Genomic DNA, 22,465 nt, shown 5'->3' with positions numbered 1-22,465 from the left:
CCATAATGCACCCGTAAGCAAAGTAAACCGCCTGAATCCTCATTACAGCGTTTGTTTTTTAGACCTTCAATGATTCCCTTGATAAATACCCAGATTATTCAACATCAAAAAGCTTCCGAGGTATAATGACAGATTTATGTGTATACTTAAGCTTTCTAAGAAGCTTGTTTGTAACGTGTTTTATTATCATATGTTTCGGTAATCGCCCGGCAGCTGGCGAAGTAATTTGTCTGATAAATTCTTCATGCATTCGCTGCAGGGATCTTTTGATTGCCATTTATTATAATTTAAAACTTAAAATGTTTCAAGATTTTAGACAACGACAAGCATAGTTTTTATGGCATTGTTTGAAATGGAAATTACATGGAGAATGCTGATTTTCCCCCCCAGCTGTTTGTAAGTTATCATGCCAACGGCTTGGAAATCAGTGAATCAATTAAAACGTTCATGCTTAATTGCTTACAAGGTTAAATATGAAATGATGGGAAACGATGATAAAGTTTAAAAACCCATAGAAATGAGACGATTGTTTTTGTGCGATCATAGACATTTCACTCTATGAGAGTGCGTAGTGCCATCGACATGATTGCCGTAACTCACGAGAAGGTTGTGCACGTAATTAAAATATGTTCTTTAATTTATCTCATTCAAACAGCTTGGGCTACTTTGCTTGTGTGTCTCTTTACAGATGTCGAAGTATCCTCGAATCTCAAAGATAAGAGAACGGATAACAGGGAAGTTAAAAAAATAACCTGCTGTTTTTTGCTAACTACGATGTATTTGAAGTCGCTTTTAAATCACGTGAATTTTCTCATTTCCGTGACGACTATGTATATATGTGGTGTTTCTGTCAATTATCACCATTCTATTCCATAAAGACGTTAAGATATATATAGATGCAGCTCTGGAAACATCTGAGAAGCAAATGTCACGTGTTTCATGCCACTAGCGCATGTTTCCCGACCATTACAATCAACTGTAACTCGTTATGGATACAGGTTCCCGAAAGTATATTTATCGCCCACTTATGACGCCCTCGCTCAACACTTATTCAGTTTTATATTCAACGCATGTAGAAAAAAAATGTAATAATCGCTTGAGGGCTGTATGAAATTTGTGGTTCACCTGCCCTTCGCGTGACTCTTTAACCGTCTGCATTTGTGTTCGTTTGTATTGTTTCAACATGCAGCGACCAATGCAGTGACCACCTGCGGCATACCCGCATACCACAGTCATCACAATACACTTAATAAAACTCTGCAACATATTAAAGAGCGTTTTGCTAATGACAAAATTATTATGGCGAATGAGATGAATACTTTGGTAGCGCGTGCAAACAAATGCAGCACATTGCTCAATATGGAGAAAGCTGGAAGCATTAATTGAGTGCGCTTTCATTTTGTATATGTATATGTCAAGCCGAACAGGGAACAAAACGCCTTTCTTATCCGAAACAAATATTGCTTATAACAAATAACTATGCAAGCCATGCCACAGCCTGTTGATGAAAACCCACTGCCAACTACCGAATCTCGAAACGATGTTATCAAATTCGATGTTGTCGTTGTCGGTTCATGTATGACTGATCTTGTAAGGTACGATTTGCTCTAATGTCTTTAGTACGTCTTCGCGAAAGATAAACCTTGTTCGTTTGTTATGTAGCTATGTAACCCGACTACCAAAAGCTGGCGAGACATTGCACGGAAATAAATTCACGATGGGTTTTGGCGGAAAGGGAGCGAATCAATGCATCATGGCTGCTCGATTAGGTTGTGATACGTCAATGGTTGCAAAGGTACATTAAATAAATAAAAGTTTGCCCCCTTTAAATGCTCGTTTTAAATCTTTTCCCGAAAATCATCTTTACGAATACATTAATCTTATAAATTGGAAAATCCTCTTGCAATAGTTTAATCTGTGTTTGTGTTGTGCTAAATGAGGTATTGTCTGATGTCACGCTGGTGTAAACACATTTACGTATGTATTTATTCTCGCTTTTTCAGACAAAATTAAGCGAGAGGTGAGGTTTTCCATACTGGAAAATGCATTGTGTGTATTTCTAAATTAAATGTGAAATTCACAGAGTGTTTTCCAAAATGAAAATGGTTAAAAAACTTTGCTATCCGTGTTGCATTTTTAAACTGCCAGCCAATTTATGCCTGTATTCTAATTATTTCATAATTATTTAATATTGATTGAATACATTATAACACGAGCTCAATGGAACTTGAAAATTTGCCTCGTCCTGTTCTGCATATTAAACCATCGACACATTTATACACCAAGCATCATTGTTTTATTAACGTGCGCATTATATTGACATTCATGAAATCAAATTGCCCACCTATTAGTAAATTTTTTTGTTTCTGCAAATGCTATATACGAATAGTATTGCAATGTTGACATTACGACTGTCGTAAACAACACCTGTGCGTTTCTGGGAACATGCCGCTGTTTTTGCCAGATTACAAGCCCCCCTGTCTGCGAGGTATTTGTGATTGAAGGTCCTGTCATCTGGGTTCCTTAATTCACCAAACCCTCCGTAACGTTTGTCACCTGAGTATTCATTGGATTATGAATTACAGACATCCTGTCTTTTTGAGCTTGTAGTTTATTTTAACGATACAGACGTCCGTTTTTTCGTTGCGTCTACACGTGCATGACTTTTCCTCAATACGAGTACATTTTATGTGACATTAGCTTTGAATTCTTGGCAAATTGCAATAGGATATCCCACAATCCACCATATCTTATTCATTCTACTTCTGTTTCGACAGTTGACTGACCGGCAATTTAAATGACTACCTGCTGAACTGCAACTCAGTAGTTGACGGCCCAATATGACTTCAGTATATAAGCCGCGTAATATTTTTTCTAACGTTGCTGTTTACAATTTACAACTCTATTTTACAAATGTGTATAAGTCGTTAGCTTTTTTCCCAATAGAAGCGTGTTGGCCACATTTGAACAATCCAAGTTCGATTTATCTTCCTTGCGCCGGTCCCACAAAATCTTGATAACTATATTCATTGAATATCTATATTTTCTATTGCTTTCACATTACTTGAGGATAAAACACAACAACGACATATCTTAAATACAACTGGCTTAAAAAGTCGACATCCAATGTTCTGCATTGTCATGGCGTTGCTCAACACGCTCACGTTTGTTTGGCCAGTAACAAAACCAACTGGTTTTTTCCTCTTAAAATGCAAAAATGATTGTGTTTTTTCACTGCTAAAACAATAAATGGAATGAACTTTCTAAAAAAATTGATATCGATTTTGCCGAAAAATTTGTATTCACTTCGAGCTGGCTTTGCTATTGCCTGTATCTTAATCCCCGTCATTGATGTTGTGGTAACACATACTCAACACATACTTTGGAGAATCAATGACGTAATATATGTGTGTCTTTATTTTTAGTTGGGTAGAGATTCCTTTGGCGAAAGATACATGCAGAATTTTATCGACAACAATGTCGACGTTGGTAAATCATGATGTTTTAAATTGTTAATTGATCGACAGCTCCGTGTTTCTTGTGAAGAATTTTAAATAACACATCCACCATCTCTAAGTTTTTAAATTTTTATTGGTTCACAAGCATGTGCATGTGAACGATCACCCTTTAAAAGTGGAAGACTGGGGACGAAAACATCTTTTGCAGTGACTACAAGAATAATATTACTTTGTTATAATTCCTGCCTTTCATTTTTCATATAGCGTTTGTTGGTGTAACAGACAAAGCTTCGACTGGTGTCGCTCCGATAACTGTTGATACCAATGGTAATATGCATGAAAAAGGCCTACATAGCTCGTTGTGTACGTTTCATTTCATATGAAAAATAGAATATTGGAGGCTTTTGAAAAAAGAGATCTTTCGTGCAACTTTTGCGCCAGTATTGCCCTAAAATATAACTCAATTTTCCCTCTTATTCATGCAAAATTCTACAAGAATGCATACCCATATCATGTATTTTGTAGGTGAGAACTCAATTGTTATTATCAGTGGTGCTAACATGCACCTGACTGAAGATGACGTTAGAGCAGCGAAAGATGTGATTACGTCAGCGTCCGTTGTCGTTTGTCAACTGGAAATCAAACCAGAGGTCACACAACTTGCTTTATCAATTGCAAAGAAGGCAGGAGGTATAAGTCACCATGTTACTGAAGTCCTTTCTTGAAGAAACCATTTGTTAACTCATACGAGACACACTTAAACACATACAACACAGGGACATATTAGTTTACAAGAGATGCTTGTAGCCCTTACTAATCAGAGAGTTTTGCTCCAAGGCACGAACTTCCTTTAAATATCATAGCAGTTGAAACGCTACCTAATTTTTAGCATTCATACTTTTAGTTTTGATGACTTAAAAGTGACATAGTGTACCACATTATAATGTACTGATCGTGTTTTCCCCAACTACACCACGTTACGTAAGATGTAATGGTCTTCATATTTTCTAGTGATAACGATATTCAATCCTGCGCCTGCGCAGTCCTGGTTAGATACCGTCTTTTACAAGGATAGTGATGTGTTTTGTGCCAATGAAACAGAGGTATAATCTTACACAGTAAATCTGTTCATGCACTACCCACAAGATTTCATGAAAGCTGTAGTTGTTTACCATGATCCAGCATTAAGATAAGTCAGACTGCATAAGTCTTCACAATGACCAGCATTAATATAAGTGTGACAGCATAAGTATTCATAATGACCAGCATTAAGATAAGTCAGACTGCATAAGTCTTCACAATGACCAGCATTAATATAAGTGTGAACCATAAGTATTCACAATGACCAGCATTAAGATAAGTCAGACTGAATAAGTCTTTAAAATGACCAGCATTAAGATAAGTCATAGAGCATATGTCTTCACAATGACCAGCATTAATATAAGTCTGACAGCATAAGTCTACAATAATCCAGCTTTAAGATAAGTCTGACTACATACGTCATCACAATGACCAGCGTTAATAAGTCTGACAACATAAGTCTTTACAGTGATCAAGCATTAAGATAAGTCTGACTGCATCGTTGGAAAAGAATTTCTGAAATTCAGCGTTTTTAGGCAGAAATCCTGACAGGCGTTAGCATTGTAAGTATCGAAGACGCTTTTAATGCGCTGCCTGTGTTGCTGGGTCGGGGTGCAGACAAAATTGTCATTACCTTGGGTGAAAATGGATCAGTGGTTGCAACGCAAGAGGATCCCACTCCACGTCATGTACCCAGTAAAGAAGTTAAACCTTTGGATACGACGGTTTGTTGAAATTTTTTATGTCACATGAGTGAATGTTGCTACTTGGAAGCATTTGACGAAGGAGGTTCAGCAAAATGAAAAAGTACTACGTTCTGGAATTCTTATTGTTTCTGCATAATTACCAAAATATTATCTTAATTTTCATATCATTTGAATGAATTTTTAAAGATTGGGAACTTGTTGTGGTTCACACGATCCACTTTTCTCTTATCAAAATTAACTTCTGACATGTGAAATTTTAGTGAGGTTAATCGTTATCGACATAAGCTCTTACACATTTACTTTGGTTTTGTCTGCGATATACTACAGATTAACAAAAAACTGCATTAAATATCATTCTCATTTGCAAGATGAGTTAGGTTTCTAGGTGTTTTTTTGTTCAGTTTGTATGCTAAACAGAGGTGCCTAAATTGTACTATACACTGGATATCAAATTTTCAATCGTTTCAAAGAGCTGGTTATTGTTTTTCGTTGAAATATTGTTTCAGCCAAATGGCATTGAAGCAATTGACTCATAAACAATCTCTAACAACAGACATTTTTTCATTTCGTTTGTATTTTTCTCATGTTAAATTTACTTCGCTAGGGTGCAGGAGATGCATTCGTTGGAGCTTTAGCGTTTTACTTGTCCAAGTATAAAGGACTGACTTTTGTCGAAATGGTCCGAAGAGCGAACGAGATCGCTGCTATATCAGTATGTGGGCCTGGTACCCAGACAAGTTATCCTACAGTAGCTAAATTGCCACCTGCACTTTTTGATCCGCCCGGTGTCAATTCCTGTCCGCAACGTAGCCCGAAACCAGACACCACAATCGTACAATGTCGAAGGCTGTCTGAGGATAGACGACGTGGATTGAGCTTAACTAGTGAAGGTGTTCAAATGCGTGAGAGTAAAGCACGAAGCCCAAACGATTCTCCGTCGAAAGGCCAGCGAAGATCTAGCGGTGACGACCCACATTCGATGTCAAAGAAGACCCGAGGTTTTTTTGGCCGTCGTCGAAGCGAGGGCTCAGTCGGCTCAAGAAGACAACTAAACGAACAAGGCAAAGCAAATGGGAAGGTGAGTAAAGAAGATAATGATGATGGGAGTAGTGATACGAAGGAAGATGCTTGTGGGCGAAGAGGAAGTGTTCCTCAAGTACAAGGTGTAGTCTTGTCTCGGGTCCAATCTACTGATCGTGAGACAACGATAAATTTTTGAGAAATTTCAACAGTTTTACGTGTAGATTAACAGGCGCTGGCGCTTTTTATCAGATGATATTTGCGTTTATAGATGCTCATAACGTATTCTTATATTCAACTAACGTTAACCAAAAATATTAACAGGATTTTCAAATATTGCATACAAATAGCTTTGAAAAGTCAGAAAGGGAGCGTTGTTTTACTGTCTTCCAGCGTGTTTTCTAAGTGCATTGCATTGATTACTTCTGGTTTGAACCTGACCTTTACAGTAATTCTTGTTACATAAAAGTAGTCTTTAAAGCTTTGTCTGTTTCACACACCGTCTCATCCTTGAAATTTTCAAAATCTACGAACGATTGAAATCATCAAGTTTGATTCATATCCAGGAACGCGACTTCTGTCTCGAGTGATTCGCGTTCATCTGATGTCATATAGATATATACACATGTAGCTGTAATGCACGTAGTGTGATATAAATTCACAAAATATTTTAATTAAATTAATGTCATTTGAAAGAAGTCATTTTTCTTCATTTTCGTTACTCTATTTTAGTAAAACACAAAACAATAGACACTCCGTATAAAGTAAACATTATTTAATGTAAACAGTGTCTATTGTTTTGTGTTTTACTTAAATACTTATTGGCAGTCGTAATCATTGTTCATAATAAGTTACTCTATTGCTCTATGAGATTGGTCCAGGGCAAGATTTACTTTACCGTGTCTTACTTCAAGTATGGCTCCATGTTTACATACAAACGTGTTGTGGGCTCGAAATCCTGAGATTAACATAACAAGGTTTTGTAAATAGAAACTTCGGTTGGATTTGTAATTTCTGTCAAGTACATTGGGAAAGAAACTTTTGTTTTTTTCAAAATGACGCAGTTTTCCGTCTAAAGATGCCACTGTTTGATGTAATAGGTTTTGGAAATGAAAAAATTGCTGTTGTTCTTGACATTGGCGAGGCGTATACAAAGTAAGAATTGTGTGTACTTTTAAGATGTTTACATTACATTTGTTTATGTCTTTATATTTTATTTGTTTGGCTATCATTGTCTCGAAATTAACTATTTTTTTATGACTGTCTCTTCCATGTACCTGTCTGAAGGTTTTTTGTTTAATTACGTTTAGCATTTGCTCTGTCTTTAATAGATGTGGATTCGCCAGCGAGGTCTGTCCAAGACATATCATACCCAGCATAGTAAGAAGAAACATCAATGGAGAGGTAATAGCTTTATCGAAACAACTAATCAAAGGTTGAGGATTCTGTTCAAAAATACAAGTTTGGCTTTATTAACATGTTGTGGCCAATGTAGGTGAGCGAGGAAAAAATTACACCGAATGTGACAAGTAATACTGATGATGGTCAACTGTACGGGATACTTCGTGACTTCATTCATAACATATATTTCAGGTAGAAGAGTTGATGATGTTTAAAAATACTTTGCTCCAAGTATTGAAATCAATGTGTTATTGCACTAGATACCTTCTTGTAAATCCAAAAGAAAGGAGAGTTGTTATATGTGAATCACTTTTGGTGTCGACAAGATTCAGGGAGACACTTGCAAAAGTACTTTTTTATCACTTTGAGGTAATTGGTTGAATTTTATTTTGAGAAAATTGTTGAATTCCTTGAGGGTGTGCATAATGATATTATCTTTATCCACAGGTACCTTCGGTTCTTTTTGCTCCAAGTCATTTGATGTCCCTCTTTACTCTTGGTGTCTCCACATGCCTTGTCATGGAATGTGGCTATTCAGAAACCACTGTGTTACCAGTATCTATTTTAAAGATCATGTCACTATTTCATAACATGTTTCCACTTCTGATTTCCATTCAATGATGATCTTTAATTATGTTAACAGTTGTTATGCACACAATCTTTTGTTGAAGTTTTTTTTTGGAAGTTTTTCTTGACTGTGTTATTTTAGATATATGATGGTGTACCTATGATAAATTCAATGGAATTTCTACCTATTGGAGCTAAAGTCATTCACAAGTATGTCAAGAAAAATTCTCTACCCAAAGATAATTAAATATACACACAGATTTTTTTGAATATTTCATTAGACGCCTGGAATCCCAGCTCATGGAGAAAGGATTAGTGCATATTGGAACTGGAATCAAACCATTATCATCAGTGATTGGTAAGTCTATGAAATAACCATACTCTTGATAAAATTCTGCTATAAAAATGTTTCTGCACTTTCTCATTGCAAGAAAGAACATATTTCTTGTTTTATAATGATGTTGTTACTCTATACAAAAAGACTAAAACATACAGGCCAGCTATGCGACTGAATGAGTTTTTTGAAAATTAAAAGTATTTTCTTTTGTGCTTTCTATCCTTTTTGGCAATAGGTGGTGGCCAAAAGTCATACAATTTCTTATCAAAAGCATAAAATCCTCATAAATAAATCACTAAATGAATTAATGTCATGAGAACACTAAAGAAAAAAATTTTGACAATATTGATGATCCAGCCTCCCCATGTAATCACTGCTTTTTCTTCTAAAATCTGTGACATTCCATTCTTCAAAATCTTTCAAATTTTTTTCCATTGCACCAATCATTAATTTCAAAATCAAAACTTTTTCACTGTCGTATAAGATATTGGAAGGAATTACTAGTTTTATAAATTCCTTTTGCGTCATAGGCAAAAGTCGAACAGAGTAAATCGCATCTCCTAGCACTTCTCTTTTATTCTCGAGAGTTTATGAGAGATTTTTCAAAATAATTTGATGATTGGACCATGGCAAAACAGCTTTGAAAATTTTTTTTTGAAACTTTTTCCATGTTTTTGTGCAATTCAAGATTTTATATTTTTTTCTTTTTTTTTTCTTTTTCAAAGATACTCTTCCGACAAAAGTGCTGGAAGACATAAAAGGTATGGTTTTTTCCACAAAAATAGAAAATTAGTCACCATTGAAAAAGGTTGTCATTTTAGAATGGGTACATTCAAGTGTTAAAGAAGATTGAAATAGAAATTATATGAAAATTAGTGAGCTGAGACTCAAACCAAAGACGAAAATTAAATTCCCCTTGTTTACGGTTGTCAAAATTTGTTTGGCCATCGGCATAAAATAGAAAACTCAAACACTTAAGAATATCTGTCAATGAGAAATAAGTTTGTCTTGATGACGTAATCCTTAATTGTTGAACGATTCTCCACACTGTAGGAAATGTCAAAAATAACCTTTCCTTTTTGCAGTTCGAACTTGCTTTGTCGGACCCAAGATTAGCATTCCAGTTAACGAAACGAGACCCCCGTCGACTGTTCATTCTGTGGATTATCCATTGGATGGCGCTAAAATACTTCGTGTGGAAGGACAGATAAGGTGAGTAGTCAGAAAAATGTTTTTGACAAAATCCGAATTAACTACATCGTGTGCATATGGTCGCAAAGCCTGGGGATGAGGCCTGGAGAATTAGGTTGGCGTGCTGGCTTGACTTAGCTGATTGAAACGATCTGTTTTATGGGGTAGTTGTAATTTATACACTTCTGAGCGAAGAGTTTATTTATATAAGTGATTTACGCTTACCTATTGAAAAACCAACCTGAATTTACTGTTGCTATGAATTTTTTTAGCTACGTTTACATTGTTCATTTAAAATATTAATTTTAACGATTATTTTACTGATTTTTCTTTGAAACTGCTTTAAACAGAAATGGAAAACAGAGTTTAAGTTCTATGTCAAAATATATTGACATTAACGAATAGTGTTTCCACTTTGGAAACTATTCGCAATGATCTCTGTTTAATATTTGTTCACGGTTTCTTCTCCATCGTATATTATGTGACAGAGAGCAAACGTTTGATGTGCTATTTGAAGTTGATGAAGAGGAAAAGTCCATTGCAACGCTTATGCTGGATGCAGTCATCAATGTAAGCTTTTAAGTATAGAAAACAACATACGTTAAATTTCATCTCACATTCTGTGATAGATCAATGAAATTAATCGCATCCTACGTCATCAATTTTCCTCTTTATATTATTCAATTTCCATTCAGAGTTAACAATTCGAACGCAACTAAGTATTTTGATTGGTCAATGTTTTTTAGTCACCCATTGACACAAGAAAAGAACTGGCCGAGAATATTGTCGTCATTGGTGGAACATCTATGGCTCCAGGATTTACGTACGTTAATCTCTTTGGTACATTTTGGAACAGATTGTGGTTTGAAATGGTGTACTTTATGTTGTTTGAATTATAATTTCTTGCAGACATGCATTTGGCTACATTAGACGCCATACTTATAGATTTACAATTTTTTCACAATGTGTCAAAAAGTACACTTGAATATCAAGTAAAACATTCCTCACGCAGCTGAAAAATTTCCATAAAAACTGCTCGTGCCGTTTTTAAGGTGGTTAGCCCTAATTTAATTCTTACCACGCCAAAATTTACAAGTAATGTATATTTTTAGCTTTTGAGACTCGGACCAACTTCATGCGTACTATATCAACATTTTTTATTTTCAACGAAGTTGTATTTTTTGGAAAGACAAATGAATTTATTCGAACAAGCAACAACGCGATGTATAACTACTATTTGGGAAGCGTCATAACGATGAGACTCCTTCAATTTATTTCTTATTAAATTCTCAAAAAAATCTAATATATCTTTTGAGTTGCATTGATTTATATTTTGTTTTCTTTATCTCCGTTTAATACCATTTGTTAACCATTGAAAGTGGATATGATGCTCCAAAGCATCCTTAACTTTTCTTAATAAAAGAAAAGAAAAACATTAAAAACGTTTGTTTATTTTACAGACATCGTCTTCTTCAAGAGCTTCATTCACAGCTTCAATCGTCAAAATATCAAAATCGTCTGCACATTAAAACATTCAAATTTCATAATCCTCCCGTGAAAGCAAACTGCGTCGTATGGTTTGGAGGTATTTTTGTTATGTTGGTACTTTAGTATCGTATGGTTTGGAGGTATTTTTGTTTAGTTGGTACTTTAGTATCGTATGGTTTGGAGGTATTTTTGTTTAGTTGGTACTTTAGTATCGTATGGTTTGGAGGTATTTTTGTTATGTTGGTACTTTAGTATCGTATGGTTTGGAGGTGTTTTTGTTATGTTGGTACTTTAGTTTCGTATGGTTTGGAGGTATTTTTGTTAAGTTGGTACTTTAATGTCGTATGGTTTGGAGGTGTTTTTGTTATGTTGGTACTTTAGTGTCGTATGGTTTGGAGGTATTTTTGTTATGTTGGTACTTTAGTTTCGTATGGTTTGGAGGTATTTTTGTTATTTTGGTACTTTAATGTCGTATGGTTTGGAGGTGTTTTTGTTATGTTGGTACTTTAGTTTTGTATGGTTTGGAGGTATTTTTGTTATGTTGGTACTTAAGTGTCGTATGGTTTGGAGGTGTTTTTGTTATGTTGGTACTTTAGTGTCGTATGGTGTGGAGGTATTGTTGTTATGTTGGTACTTTAGTTTGTACAATAGTGAAGGCTGACTGCGCAGTATCGCCTTTACATAAAAAGCACATACTTATAAACATAGAGTCCGCATTTTCTACTTTATGAAGGACAACATGAAATGGTGTTTCGTTAGCTCTAAAACGAACTGTTAAAACAAAGTATAAAATAAGAATTTAGGCAGACAAGTAATTAGGCGTTACTTCGTCTACTAGCTGATGAAATTCATTGTGGCTACCATAGTTTGCGTTCACTATTTTTATTCAACATCTTTAGATTTGTCCCCACTCCTCACGACTTAGTCTCGGTTTCATTACTTGAAAAGATTAGATAATTTTGCAGTTGATTATTTTATTACTAAATCTATGTCACATTTTCTATTGTTTTCCTCTTCAGGCTCAATTTTCGGTTCGTTGGAGGTACTTGCGGACAGATCTGTACAAAGGTTAGATTACATCAAAAAGCCATCGCTTCCGGATTGGTCCTCGTTTTCTTCCCACAACGAAGATAATGGGGATATAGGCGAAAGGAGGCTTTCAACGACACTAAAAAGAGGAGATTTTGGAAGCCTTGGAAAATAACGTTGATTCCATTGAATTTCAACTCTTGAAATGACTTTTTTTTTCATTTCATGTTATCTGAAAAAAGAAAAAACATACTCCGAAAATGGTTTCATCTCAGATACAAAATTTGAGAAAGGCAAATGCTAGTTTTATATTTACCGTCATATAAGTATCTATGAAGAATGTGTATGCGTAAAAAAATTGTTCTTGTATCATTTAACCACGCTTGTGCTTGTACATTGACTAAAATTTTAGTCTCTGTAAGCTAATCTGAGATTCTGAAGATAAATTGGCAAAAAAATTGAAGTGTTGTTATAATCTGCCCGCTTTTTTTCAAATTTATTCCTGTTCGACATGGCATGGAACGTTTTTTCGGCGTTTGTTTTCTTTTTGTATTATCTGAAATTATTGGCTAGAAACATGTATTGTAATAAGAAATCTTCAAACATGTAACTACGAAATTATTACACAAAACCTATTCAAAATCCTCTTGAGACCACTGGATGACACATATAGTTAATCGCAGGCGCATGGTCAATTAAATCTTGAATCAAAATGTCGCGAGGAACCAGTGCAGGATTTGACCGTCATATAACTATATTTTCTCCCGAAGGACGTCTCTATCAAGTTGGTAAGCATATCAGAAATTTCTCTGCCATGTATTGAAGACGTCAATTGAAAATTTAGCTTTCTTACGTGAACAGAATACGCGTTCAAAGCTATTAACCAAGGCGGACTCACAAGTATTGGAGTACGAGGAGCGGACTCAGCAGTCGTTGTAACACAGAAAAAAGTACCCGTAAGTTCACTTGACGTTTTCTTTAAGCATTGTATTTACCGGTGAATTTGCAGTAAATTTACATCAAGTCTAGAATAGGACAACCATTTACTACTAAACCCACAGTTTGTCAGTCTATCATATTGTATTGTAAGTGTGTTGACAGTGTTGTGTGTGTTGTATTTGATAAAAAGTGCATTTTATTGTAAATGCAGAAAATGGTTGGCATATGGAATATTAGAATTGCCATATCAAAACTTTAATATGTCTCCTTGGCCTATACTATTGAATTACCTGTTTATTATATGACTTTGAACAACAAGACTAGAAAGTTTGTAATGCACACCTAAGTTCTCGATGTGCAATTTCGAAATACTAGGCTTTATGCATGAGTCAATTCCAAGAGTTACCATCCCCCCCTGGGATACCCCTGGGCATTTGCCCTGGAGACCTTTCTCAGGGGTCGGGAATTTACTTCGGCTATAATACACCTGGGAATTTGACCCCAATTAAGTATGCGAGTCGCGACTGTTGATTTCTATTAATAGTGACATTAAATAATTAAAAAAGGTCGTTTATTGGTATTAAATAGGATCTCTCGTGTATCTTGTTTAAGAAAGTATTAAAAAGATGTGTTAGTTTGTCTGTGGAAGTGTTCCTAATTTTTGTAATTTAAAATTAATTGGTCCCGAGAGGGGCATTTGCCATTGGCAGCTTGCCCGGGGGCTGAGTAGTTGCCTTCTTGCCTTTCCCAGGGAAATTTAACTATTAAAACGAAAAAAATCAAATGCCCGGCCAAATTCCCAGGGGAGAGGGTGGTAACTCTTGGAATTGATTCATGCATTATATGCGCAAATTTTGAATCTCAGTTGTGCAGTTTACAAACTTTCCAGTCTGGATGAACAAGACTCTGAGACTATGGCAACTTGCTTTTCTTTCCATTTACTCCATTTATTTATTTCCTTTGATTATGTACCACTAAGTATTTGTTCATGTTCATGTTCATGTTAAGCAAATTGCTCATTCATAGTACATAATTCATAGGCAAAGTTTGTCCATTTATTTCGATTTTTTTGTTTCTTTTAGGACAAGCTTATTGATGCATCTACTGTCACCCATTTGTTTGAAATTACCGATAAAATAGGATGTGTAATGACAGGGCTTATTGGTATGGCAATGTTAAAATAACTTTTATGTATGTCCATTCTTTTGGTTATTTGACTGTTTGTTTTTGAATGTTTAGCTGACTCAAAATCTCAGGTACAGCGGGCTCGTTATGAAGCGGCTAACTGGAAATATAAATATGGTTATGGTATCACAGTGGATATGTTGTGCAAGCGTATGGCTGACATTTCCCAAGTTTATACTCAGGATGCAGGAATGAGACCATTAGGATGTAGTGAGTTTCATATACCATTTTTAGTACAGATGATGTTAAGGTTATATCTTCCTAGTTACCTCATTTTGTTTCTTTAGCAATGATATTGATTGGCATAGATGATGAGTTAGGACCTCAATTGTTCAAAACTGATCCTGCTGGATACTACTCAGGTTTCAAAGCTTGTTCTGTTGGTGTTAAACAAACGGAAGCTAACAGTTTCTTTGAGAAGAAAATGAAAAAGAAACCAAATTGGACACAAGATGAAACAATACAGGTGTTTGTTGTATTTTTAATTCTTGAGTTCCATTTCTATATAAAGTACAAACTCCTTAAACAAATTACTGTGTTGTTGGCAAATGTTGCTAGTTATTAGGCTAGCATTTACCAAGAGCTCTCAAGATAAAAGTTATCAATTTACTTTGTCAGCACCCCCTCAATCTTTAGCTGGTACATTTTTCCTCTCAACTATGTTATTATGAATCCTTGCCACTGCATTTTTATGTTCATTTTTATTGTATTCCTTAGATGGGTATAAGATGTCTTTCTTCCGTGTTATCTATTGATTTTAAACCTACTGAAATTGAGGTGGGAATTGTAACCACGGATCAACCCAGGTTTAGGTAAGTTTTGAATTTATTTCTGAAAGTAAACTGCTGTTTACCTGATGATGAATTTTTTTATTCAGATCCTTAAAAGAGTCTGAGATAGATGCTCATCTGATTGCAATTGCAGAAAAGGATTAAGATTGGTCTAAAATTTTCAAAATGTCTGATCCCTAATGCTATGTGACTGAAGGAAATATGGCACAGTAATAATATTAAAGAGAAAGAAGAAACCCTAAATTGTATTTTAAAACCATTTATGCAATAAACGTTCGCTTTTTTGTTTTGATATTTGAGTTACTTATTACAGCAACCGCATATTTGTTGTTCTTTATAATGGTACACTACATGAAGTATTTGACTTCTGGCGCGAATTGGCGGCAAAGATTCAAAATGGCGACAATAACCAAGAAAGACTTAACTGATGAATTGGCAGAGTTTGATATTACAGTTGATGACGAAGCTGTCTTAGAAAAGCGTAAGATGCTGTATTTTATTCAATTGTACTTCATCTATTTGTTTTCGAAACGTATTTAGTATTTGACGGATTATTTTATTTGCTTCTTGTCGTTGTCTGTCTTGCCTGTTCGTTATTCCTGCTATCAAAGCTTTCTAATATATTTCTTCTTAACGGACTTCACCATTACTATTCAATAATAATATTTGTCCGGTTGTATATTTCAGTGAAAATGATTTGCTATAAATACAAGTTGAGTGCTGAAGTTGTTGTCAATGAATGGGTGGCGTTTTCTGCAAATTCAATTGAGTTGTCCCTAAAATCACTGGATGATTTTGATAGTAAGGTACAAAAAGCTTATATATGCAACGACTGATGCAGTACATAAATTACTTTTTAAGGGTTTATCTTGAATTCTTTAGTTGGCCTGTGATCGAAAGAATAAACCAGAAAAATTTGAAGATAAAAGTGTCAAAACATATAACAAAGACAATATTGATACATTGTATCCTTCTCTGTTTCTTATTACTCTTGCTTTGTGTCTGTATAGTTCAAACAATTGGTCTATTTGCCAGATATAAAAATCTTTCTCATGTGTATTCAGAAGTTTCACTTGCAAAATAATTTGAAGAGGAGGGGCATGTTATAAAATGTGTATGTCATAATCTGATTTTGAAGGAACTAATATGTGCATGAAAACCCCCTCCCCTAATTATTGCTATGGTGGTGCCATTGTCTGTATTTCATTGAACTGCATTTATGTTCCCAAGTATATTTAATGTTAATACATTTTAAAACACTTGGCATATCTTCTTGCATCGCGTAAAACTTGTTTGATAGTTTGGTCAAGTCTTCGAATGAGCAGATATTTTCACCTGATGTACAAACTCATAGGCATATTAGGCTATGGGAAAGAGGGGGCAGTAACCCCCTAACTATTGGGCAAACTAAACTAGATGAGCAATTCTTCCTGCAAAGTTATGTACATTACGTAGGTCATGTGCCTTTCATATACCAGATGTACCTTTTACATACTTTCAAACAGTGTCACCAGCAAGACCTTATTGAGGGTGAAAAATTCCCTAAATCCCTCCCCCTTCCTTGTTGTACCTTGTCATTGTGTCACTGTAACCTGCTTTTCACATTATGTGTTTTTTATACAACTTATATGAACATAACATCTTCAAGACTCCCAAACCAAGCTGCTACCATATTTCAATATTTTTTCTGCCTTGATTCAATACCCTTTTTGAATAAGCAACATTTCATGTGATGTTATAGTTGATCAATTTAACCTTAACTTATCAAAGAATGCCTGAAGATCTCAGCATTTTGCAGATGTATCAGACTCCTGAACATATGGTATTTAAGAAGAGTTTAGATTTTGCTTTTAGAAAGAGAAAAAAAAGCTGATTTGCTATATGTTAATCATTTACCTTTATTTTTCTATTTGTATGTTTACATGATTTGTACTGAAGTGCTTCTTTGTATTCAAACATAGATATCAAATAAAAGGTTTCGCACCACCCCGGAATCCAAGAACAAAATGATTCACACAAAGTTTGGACAAAGAACCCCTGCTATTTCCCCTGCCAGCTTGCCCACCCCAATCAGGTAGGATAATGTAATTGGTGCAATGGTTGCACTAAATAAGCTGTCGTTTTTGGTGATTATATATATTTTTTTGTATTCCGGTAAATGCCAACGACAAACTTTAACAAAGCGAATTAGAACGACTTACGCATGATTTTGTATTTGTCGTGTACAAAGCGCGCCAAATTAGTTCAGTTTTGATTTTTTACTGCCTTTAGTAGCACGCCGGCAAAACGCTACGAATCTAGAGAAAATGCTGGTGAAGTGGTGACGACCTTCAATCCAACTTGTGTCTTGGACGAGAATATATCATGGAGCCGGCAGCAGGATGTTAAAATAAAGAATGTTGTAGACGAACCTCTTACAAAAAAATACAAATACATGTTTCAAAAAATCATCGACAAAACGCAAGGTAGTTTTGTGCTTGGATTTCTTTTATTAGAAATTTACAAAATAACATAGTGGCGTGATTTCTCGCTTTTTATTAATACTTCCATATTTTTGATGATTTTGTAGCTTTAAACGACCGCATTGACAAAATAGCGTCCTTTTTAAAAAAATCTCTCGGTATTGATGAGTTCCAATCTCCTGGCATCATACATCAGGTGCAGTTTTGTGAACAAGTTCTTGATGTTTCTGCAATGAACAAATCCCTCTATTCCATGTTTTGTATAGCGGCTTTAGTGAAACGTCAGTTTAGCAGAAAAAACCAACATTTTTTTAACCCTGGAGTTTATTTTAACTATATAAGTATATATGTTAATCTTATTTTCTTTTCTTGAAGAATGAAGTGTCTGTTGCCGGACGTGTTTGTTGCGATACAAATGGTAGACTAAACGCCAGTTCACTCATCCTTCGGGAGTCTGGGACCAACGGCTTTGGTTATGGCACTTCAGTTTCTCTTTCCATAAACGACGTCAATAAATACAGCTTGTTTCCTGGCAAAGTGAGAGGACTTTTGTTTTTTGTTGTTCTCTATTCATGACTTTATGACTGGGATGGGTTTTTTTTCGTTAAGGTTATCGCTGCTAAAGGAAAGAATCCGACAGGAAAACAGTTCATAGCTTCCTCGTTTTACGAGGTTTGTGTGTCTAGTTTCTCCTAATTTGGTTTATAGCCCGAGGCTGTATAGTAAAATATCAAATCCTTCGATTCTTGTTCTTCAAATCTCTTGGTTCTTGTACATCAAATCTCTTGATTCTTGTTCATCAAATCTCTTGATTCTTGTTCATCAAAAGTTTAATTCAATTTTTGAACATTTAATGTGTTGAAGTTTCAGAAAATATTTGGCAGATATAATCATAGAATACTAACTCGGAGAAAGTCATTTTATGACAGTATTCTATGGTATATAATTTTCTGCATACATTTTCATGTCAAGGTTGGAAATCGTACTTTTCCTGTTAAAGGTTTTAAAATCCAAAAACGCTTTATAGCTACTTTTAATACTTAGGAAATATCGCCATCACCTGCTGAACCAGCGAGGATTCCTTCAGGTATTTATCCATGATTTGAAAAGAATGGCTGCTTTTATTTTTCATCCATCCTCATCGTAAATATGGCACGAAATGCTAGAAAGCAATTGAACTTTACTAGTAAAATATTGGTTTAAATCGATTTGGTGTGTTTTCTTCTCGTGATAGTTGCAACGCTCTTATCTCAAGAGTACTTTCTGAAGATAGGATAGTTTTGAAGCACAAAATGGCACAAACAAAGATATATTTCGATTTGCATGTAATGATTTTTGCTAAGATCAATTTTGCTTTGGTTTGTTTGTAGACTCGTTAAGCATATATACTGCCGTCGGTCCGTTCACGACCACTGAAAGTGATTCCTACGAACCCTTGAGAGATTTCTTAAATGAAGTAACGTCGGTAGAGCCTGATGTCGTTATCATGGTATGTTATAGAAACCATTAGGTCTGAGAAAAAGATCTCGGTTTGAAAGCTTAAACAATTTGTACTATGTTTTATTGAAATCCACAAACTTGCCTGCGACAACCCGCTCGCGATTTTGTTTGTGAAACATCGAGGACCCCTTCGTATTGTTATAGAGAATAAAAGTCCCTTCTTCACGCATGTATTTGATTCGTTGGTGTACTCGGAACTGAAACGTTTGTCTTGAAATTTATTGTTTTTTAGATGGGACCGTTTGTGGACGTGAAAATGAGCTCGTTGAAGTAAGATAATAATTTTCTTTCGAATTCGTATTTTAAGGCAAAACTGATGAAAAAAATTCAAAACGGAGAACTCAGAAGAAATACGATTGTCTTTCGAAGAACTCTAATGTCAAGCCGAAACTGATAAAACTGATAAAAACAAATAATACACAAGTTTCACTTTATCAATAAGTGCGACCGTCTTGACTTTTGAAAAGAAGATTTCGTGAGATTTTCTAACTTGTCTTTTGCTATACTGCTCACGGAACTAAACTAAATAAACTAATGCATGGACTGAGGGTTGATTTCGATAAAAAATGTTTGGTGCTGTTGTTTCAGCGGAAAGCTGTTTCTCTGAAACATTGAACTGTGTTTGCGAATAAGTTGTAACTATGGTTTTCTGTTAATTAACCTGACGACTACTCTGATCTCTCTATTTGAAATTTCATCGATTTTCTTCTAGAAATGCCAGATAAACGAAAGCTTTGACGAATTGTTTGCCAGGAAAATTGTGGAGATTGCTCAATGTGCTAAAAGGTAGTACAGAAAATAGTTACATGAATGCTTCGTGTTTCCTATTCTTATAAAGGTGTTTGATATAACTTTTCTTTGTGTATTCTTTTAGTATATCAACAAAATTCATCATTGTTCCATCGCACAGAGATGTTCATCATGATTGCGTTTATCCGCAGCCTCCATTTTGTGTGAAAGATATTACAAACACTTTTGTTCCACCCTTGTAAGTTGGAATGAGTCATTTTAACTTATTGTTGTAAATACTCATTGTATTGAGATAAAATTTATGATAAGGAGAAAATTGCCTCTGAACATCGTTAATGAAGATATTCAACTACGGGACAGTGTAGTTGGTTTATTATTTTAGATGTTAATGTCTGTCACTTAGGATGCCCCATTTCTAACGTTGCTATTTTAACGTTGCTATTTTTCGATCAATAAGGTAAAATATATTTGAAATTTGTTTTAGAGGACAAAGCCGAAATCAAAAGAAACAGTAAGCACATCATAATATTAATGAGCTGTGATTTATATATAATGAATATTTTTGTTCAACCCCGATAATGAATATTTTTGTTCAACCCCGATAGTGAATATTTTTGTTCAACCCCGATAGTGAATATTTTGTTCAACCCCGATAGTGAATATTTTTGTTCAACCCCGATAGTGAATATTTTTGTTCAACCCCGATAGTGAATATTTTTGTTCAACCCTGATAGTGAATATTTTTGTTCAACCCCGATAGTGAATATTTTTGTTCAACCCCGATAGTGAATATTTTTGTTCAACCCCGATAGTGAATATTTTTGTTCAACCCCGATAGTGAATATTTTTGTTCAACCCCGATAATGAATATTTTTGTTCAACCCCGATAGTGAATATTTTTGTTCAACCCCGATAATGAATATTTTTGTTCAAGTTACTCACAAAACAATTGAAATCGAGGCGGACAAATTTCATCGTCTATTTCACTTTTACCCTGAAATTTTGTCATCATTTATACACCCATTCTATATCTAAATTTATCAAAACTATCTGTACGATTTTTCCATACTTTAGGAGAGCCAAGAAATTGAAAAGATTGTACGTATGTCCAATGGTCAAGTATAAAATTTATATTAATATATCATGCAAGGTTTCCCCTGACCTCATATATACTGGATTGCAGATTTCTGCTCTGCATTTCTTCTCGGATCCCTGCACCATTGAGATCAACGGATTCACTATAGGAATGACGTCAACAGATGTCATGCTTCATATGGGAGGCGAAGAAATTGTTAGGTAGGCGAATTAAAGCTACGTTTGAGTTTTTAAAATTTGTCAATAAAATTCATTGTTTGAAGCAACTGTAGTCAGACAAGCGCGCTATGGTTGGGTTTTGACAATTAAACAATCGTCCGAAAAGGATCGACTTAAAGATCAACAGTATGGAATCGGTTAGATTTTATTTCGATCGCAGGAAAGTTTCAGTATAACATAGTTGTGAGTCGATTTAGCCAGAAACTTCGCATAAACATTTTCGTCCAAATAAAACAAATATTGGAAATTGGCACGAGCTTAACAATAAACAGAAGTTATGTATTTTGAAAGTGATGTACATTCATGATGTTTTTTTTCTTTAGTCCTCCAGGATCTACTGACAAAATGGGCCGACTTATTCACAATATACTTACACAACAATGGTAAAGATAGTTTAGCAATTGCTGTTTGTATTTTATTATATCAACGATTTTGCTGTTGTAACTTTATATGATTCTTCCATGTTCCATGATAAAGTAAACATCCTGAACATGTGTTTACATTATGATGGTTTTAAAAGTTTATTCTTTTTGCTTGTCGGCTGCATTGCATTTTTTGGGGTGTTAAAATAAGTTTCGACTGTCGTTGTGTACATTCTTTGAAAAGGCATAAAATAGTCGTAGTGATATCTTTGGTCAATATGTTCTTAATTTTCTTTTATTTTGATGGCTGATCCCATTTCTCTTAAATCATCGTGAAAATAAAGAAAACTTTATAGTCGACAAGATTTTTTCATACAAGTACCTCGCCACAGCTTATCTATGTATTTTTGAAACTCATACAACATTTATTATGTAGTTACTATCCGTTGTTTCCTCCATCGGAAGACGTCTGTATCGACTACGAGACATTTGCTGAGCATGCGCACTTACCATGTAGGCCGGATGCGTTTATTGTGCCATCAGATCTGAGATACTTCGTCAAGGTAATCAATAATAACGATCAGTATGCTCAATAGACACTGCGCAGGCTCGTATAGGTAATCTAATACTATTTTTTTAGGATATCTTGGGTACGCTGTGCATTAATCCCGGTAGGTTAACGAAAGGATTAGTCGGAGGGACATTCGCTCGCTTTTTGCTTAGAAAGGATCAAGGCGAACAGTCGGTGGTTAGCAAATCTTATGTGCAAATTGTCAAGATTTAAATTCATTGAGATAAGTGGAATATTGCCTAAATAATCTATGATTTCATTTGTTTTATGTCTTTGACAATAAAATGGAGGAAAATTCGCTCACAAGCGTAAA

At 35.0% G+C, this 22,465-nt stretch overlaps 4 protein-coding genes across 5 annotated transcripts; all 4 read left to right on the top strand.

The window, feature by feature from the left end:
- The first annotated feature begins 68 nt into the window (after nt 1-68).
- On the top strand, nt 69-6,960 carry LOC124442837 (ribokinase-like). Of its 2 annotated transcripts, none has more exons than XM_046993337.1 (9): nt 69-120; nt 689-1,595; nt 1,663-1,795; nt 3,426-3,489; nt 3,723-3,785; nt 3,984-4,148; nt 4,470-4,561; nt 5,075-5,263; nt 5,850-6,960. In XM_046993337.1, exons 2-9 carry the CDS (start codon nt 1,480-1,482, stop codon nt 6,462-6,464), a joined length of 1,437 nt encoding a protein of 478 aa, XP_046849293.1. In that variant the 5' UTR covers nt 69-120; nt 689-1,479; the 3' UTR covers nt 6,465-6,960. The 2 variants fall into 2 exon arrangements, with proteins under 2 accessions (XP_046849293.1, XP_046849292.1); XM_046993336.1 differs by lacking the exon at nt 69-120 and adding an exon at nt 466-606.
- A 260-nt stretch (nt 6,961-7,220) lies between these two features.
- LOC124442840 (actin-related protein 10-like) lies at nt 7,221-12,655 on the top strand. Its single transcript, XM_046993341.1, has 13 exons — nt 7,221-7,420; nt 7,597-7,669; nt 7,761-7,858; nt 7,927-8,035; nt 8,114-8,221; nt 8,376-8,443; nt 8,515-8,591; nt 9,296-9,331; nt 9,656-9,782; nt 10,250-10,331; nt 10,508-10,584; nt 11,222-11,346; nt 12,269-12,655. The coding sequence occupies exons 1-13, from the start codon at nt 7,344-7,346 to the stop codon at nt 12,451-12,453; spliced, it is 1,242 nt and encodes a 413-aa protein (XP_046849297.1). The 5' UTR covers nt 7,221-7,343; the 3' UTR covers nt 12,454-12,655.
- Nucleotides 12,656-12,916: 261 nt separating this feature from the next.
- On the top strand, nt 12,917-15,485 carry LOC124442843 (proteasome subunit alpha type-6-like). Its single transcript, XM_046993343.1, has 7 exons — nt 12,917-13,066; nt 13,140-13,234; nt 14,300-14,381; nt 14,457-14,612; nt 14,690-14,868; nt 15,120-15,214; nt 15,280-15,485. Exons 1-7 carry the CDS (start codon nt 12,991-12,993, stop codon nt 15,335-15,337), a joined length of 741 nt encoding a protein of 246 aa, XP_046849299.1. The 5' UTR covers nt 12,917-12,990; the 3' UTR covers nt 15,338-15,485.
- A 76-nt stretch (nt 15,486-15,561) lies between these two features.
- Nucleotides 15,562-22,465, top strand: LOC124441706 (DNA polymerase alpha subunit B-like). Its single transcript, XM_046992174.1, is given in 20 exon segments — nt 15,562-15,674; nt 15,881-15,999; nt 16,076-16,158; nt 16,964-17,015; nt 17,155-17,267; nt 17,465-17,658; nt 17,763-17,851; nt 18,031-18,192; nt 18,265-18,327; nt 18,700-18,742; nt 19,026-19,144; nt 19,388-19,425; nt 20,030-20,100; nt 20,103-20,143; nt 20,390-20,416; nt 20,980-21,003; nt 21,089-21,201; nt 21,543-21,602; nt 22,018-22,144; nt 22,222-22,465. Coding segments are annotated over 20 exon segments (1,767 nt in total). The 5' UTR covers nt 15,562-15,589; the 3' UTR covers nt 22,366-22,465.

The sequence above is a fragment of the Xenia sp. Carnegie-2017 genome, unplaced genomic scaffold, assembly GCF_021976095.1.
Source record: "Xenia sp. Carnegie-2017 unplaced genomic scaffold, XeniaSp_v1 HiC_scaffold_20, whole genome shotgun sequence".
Taxonomy (NCBI): Eukaryota; Metazoa; Cnidaria; class Anthozoa; order Malacalcyonacea; family Xeniidae; genus Xenia; species Xenia sp. Carnegie-2017.
Note: the sequence above shows the minus strand (reverse complement) of the source record. Positions and strands in the feature narration are given on the sequence as shown.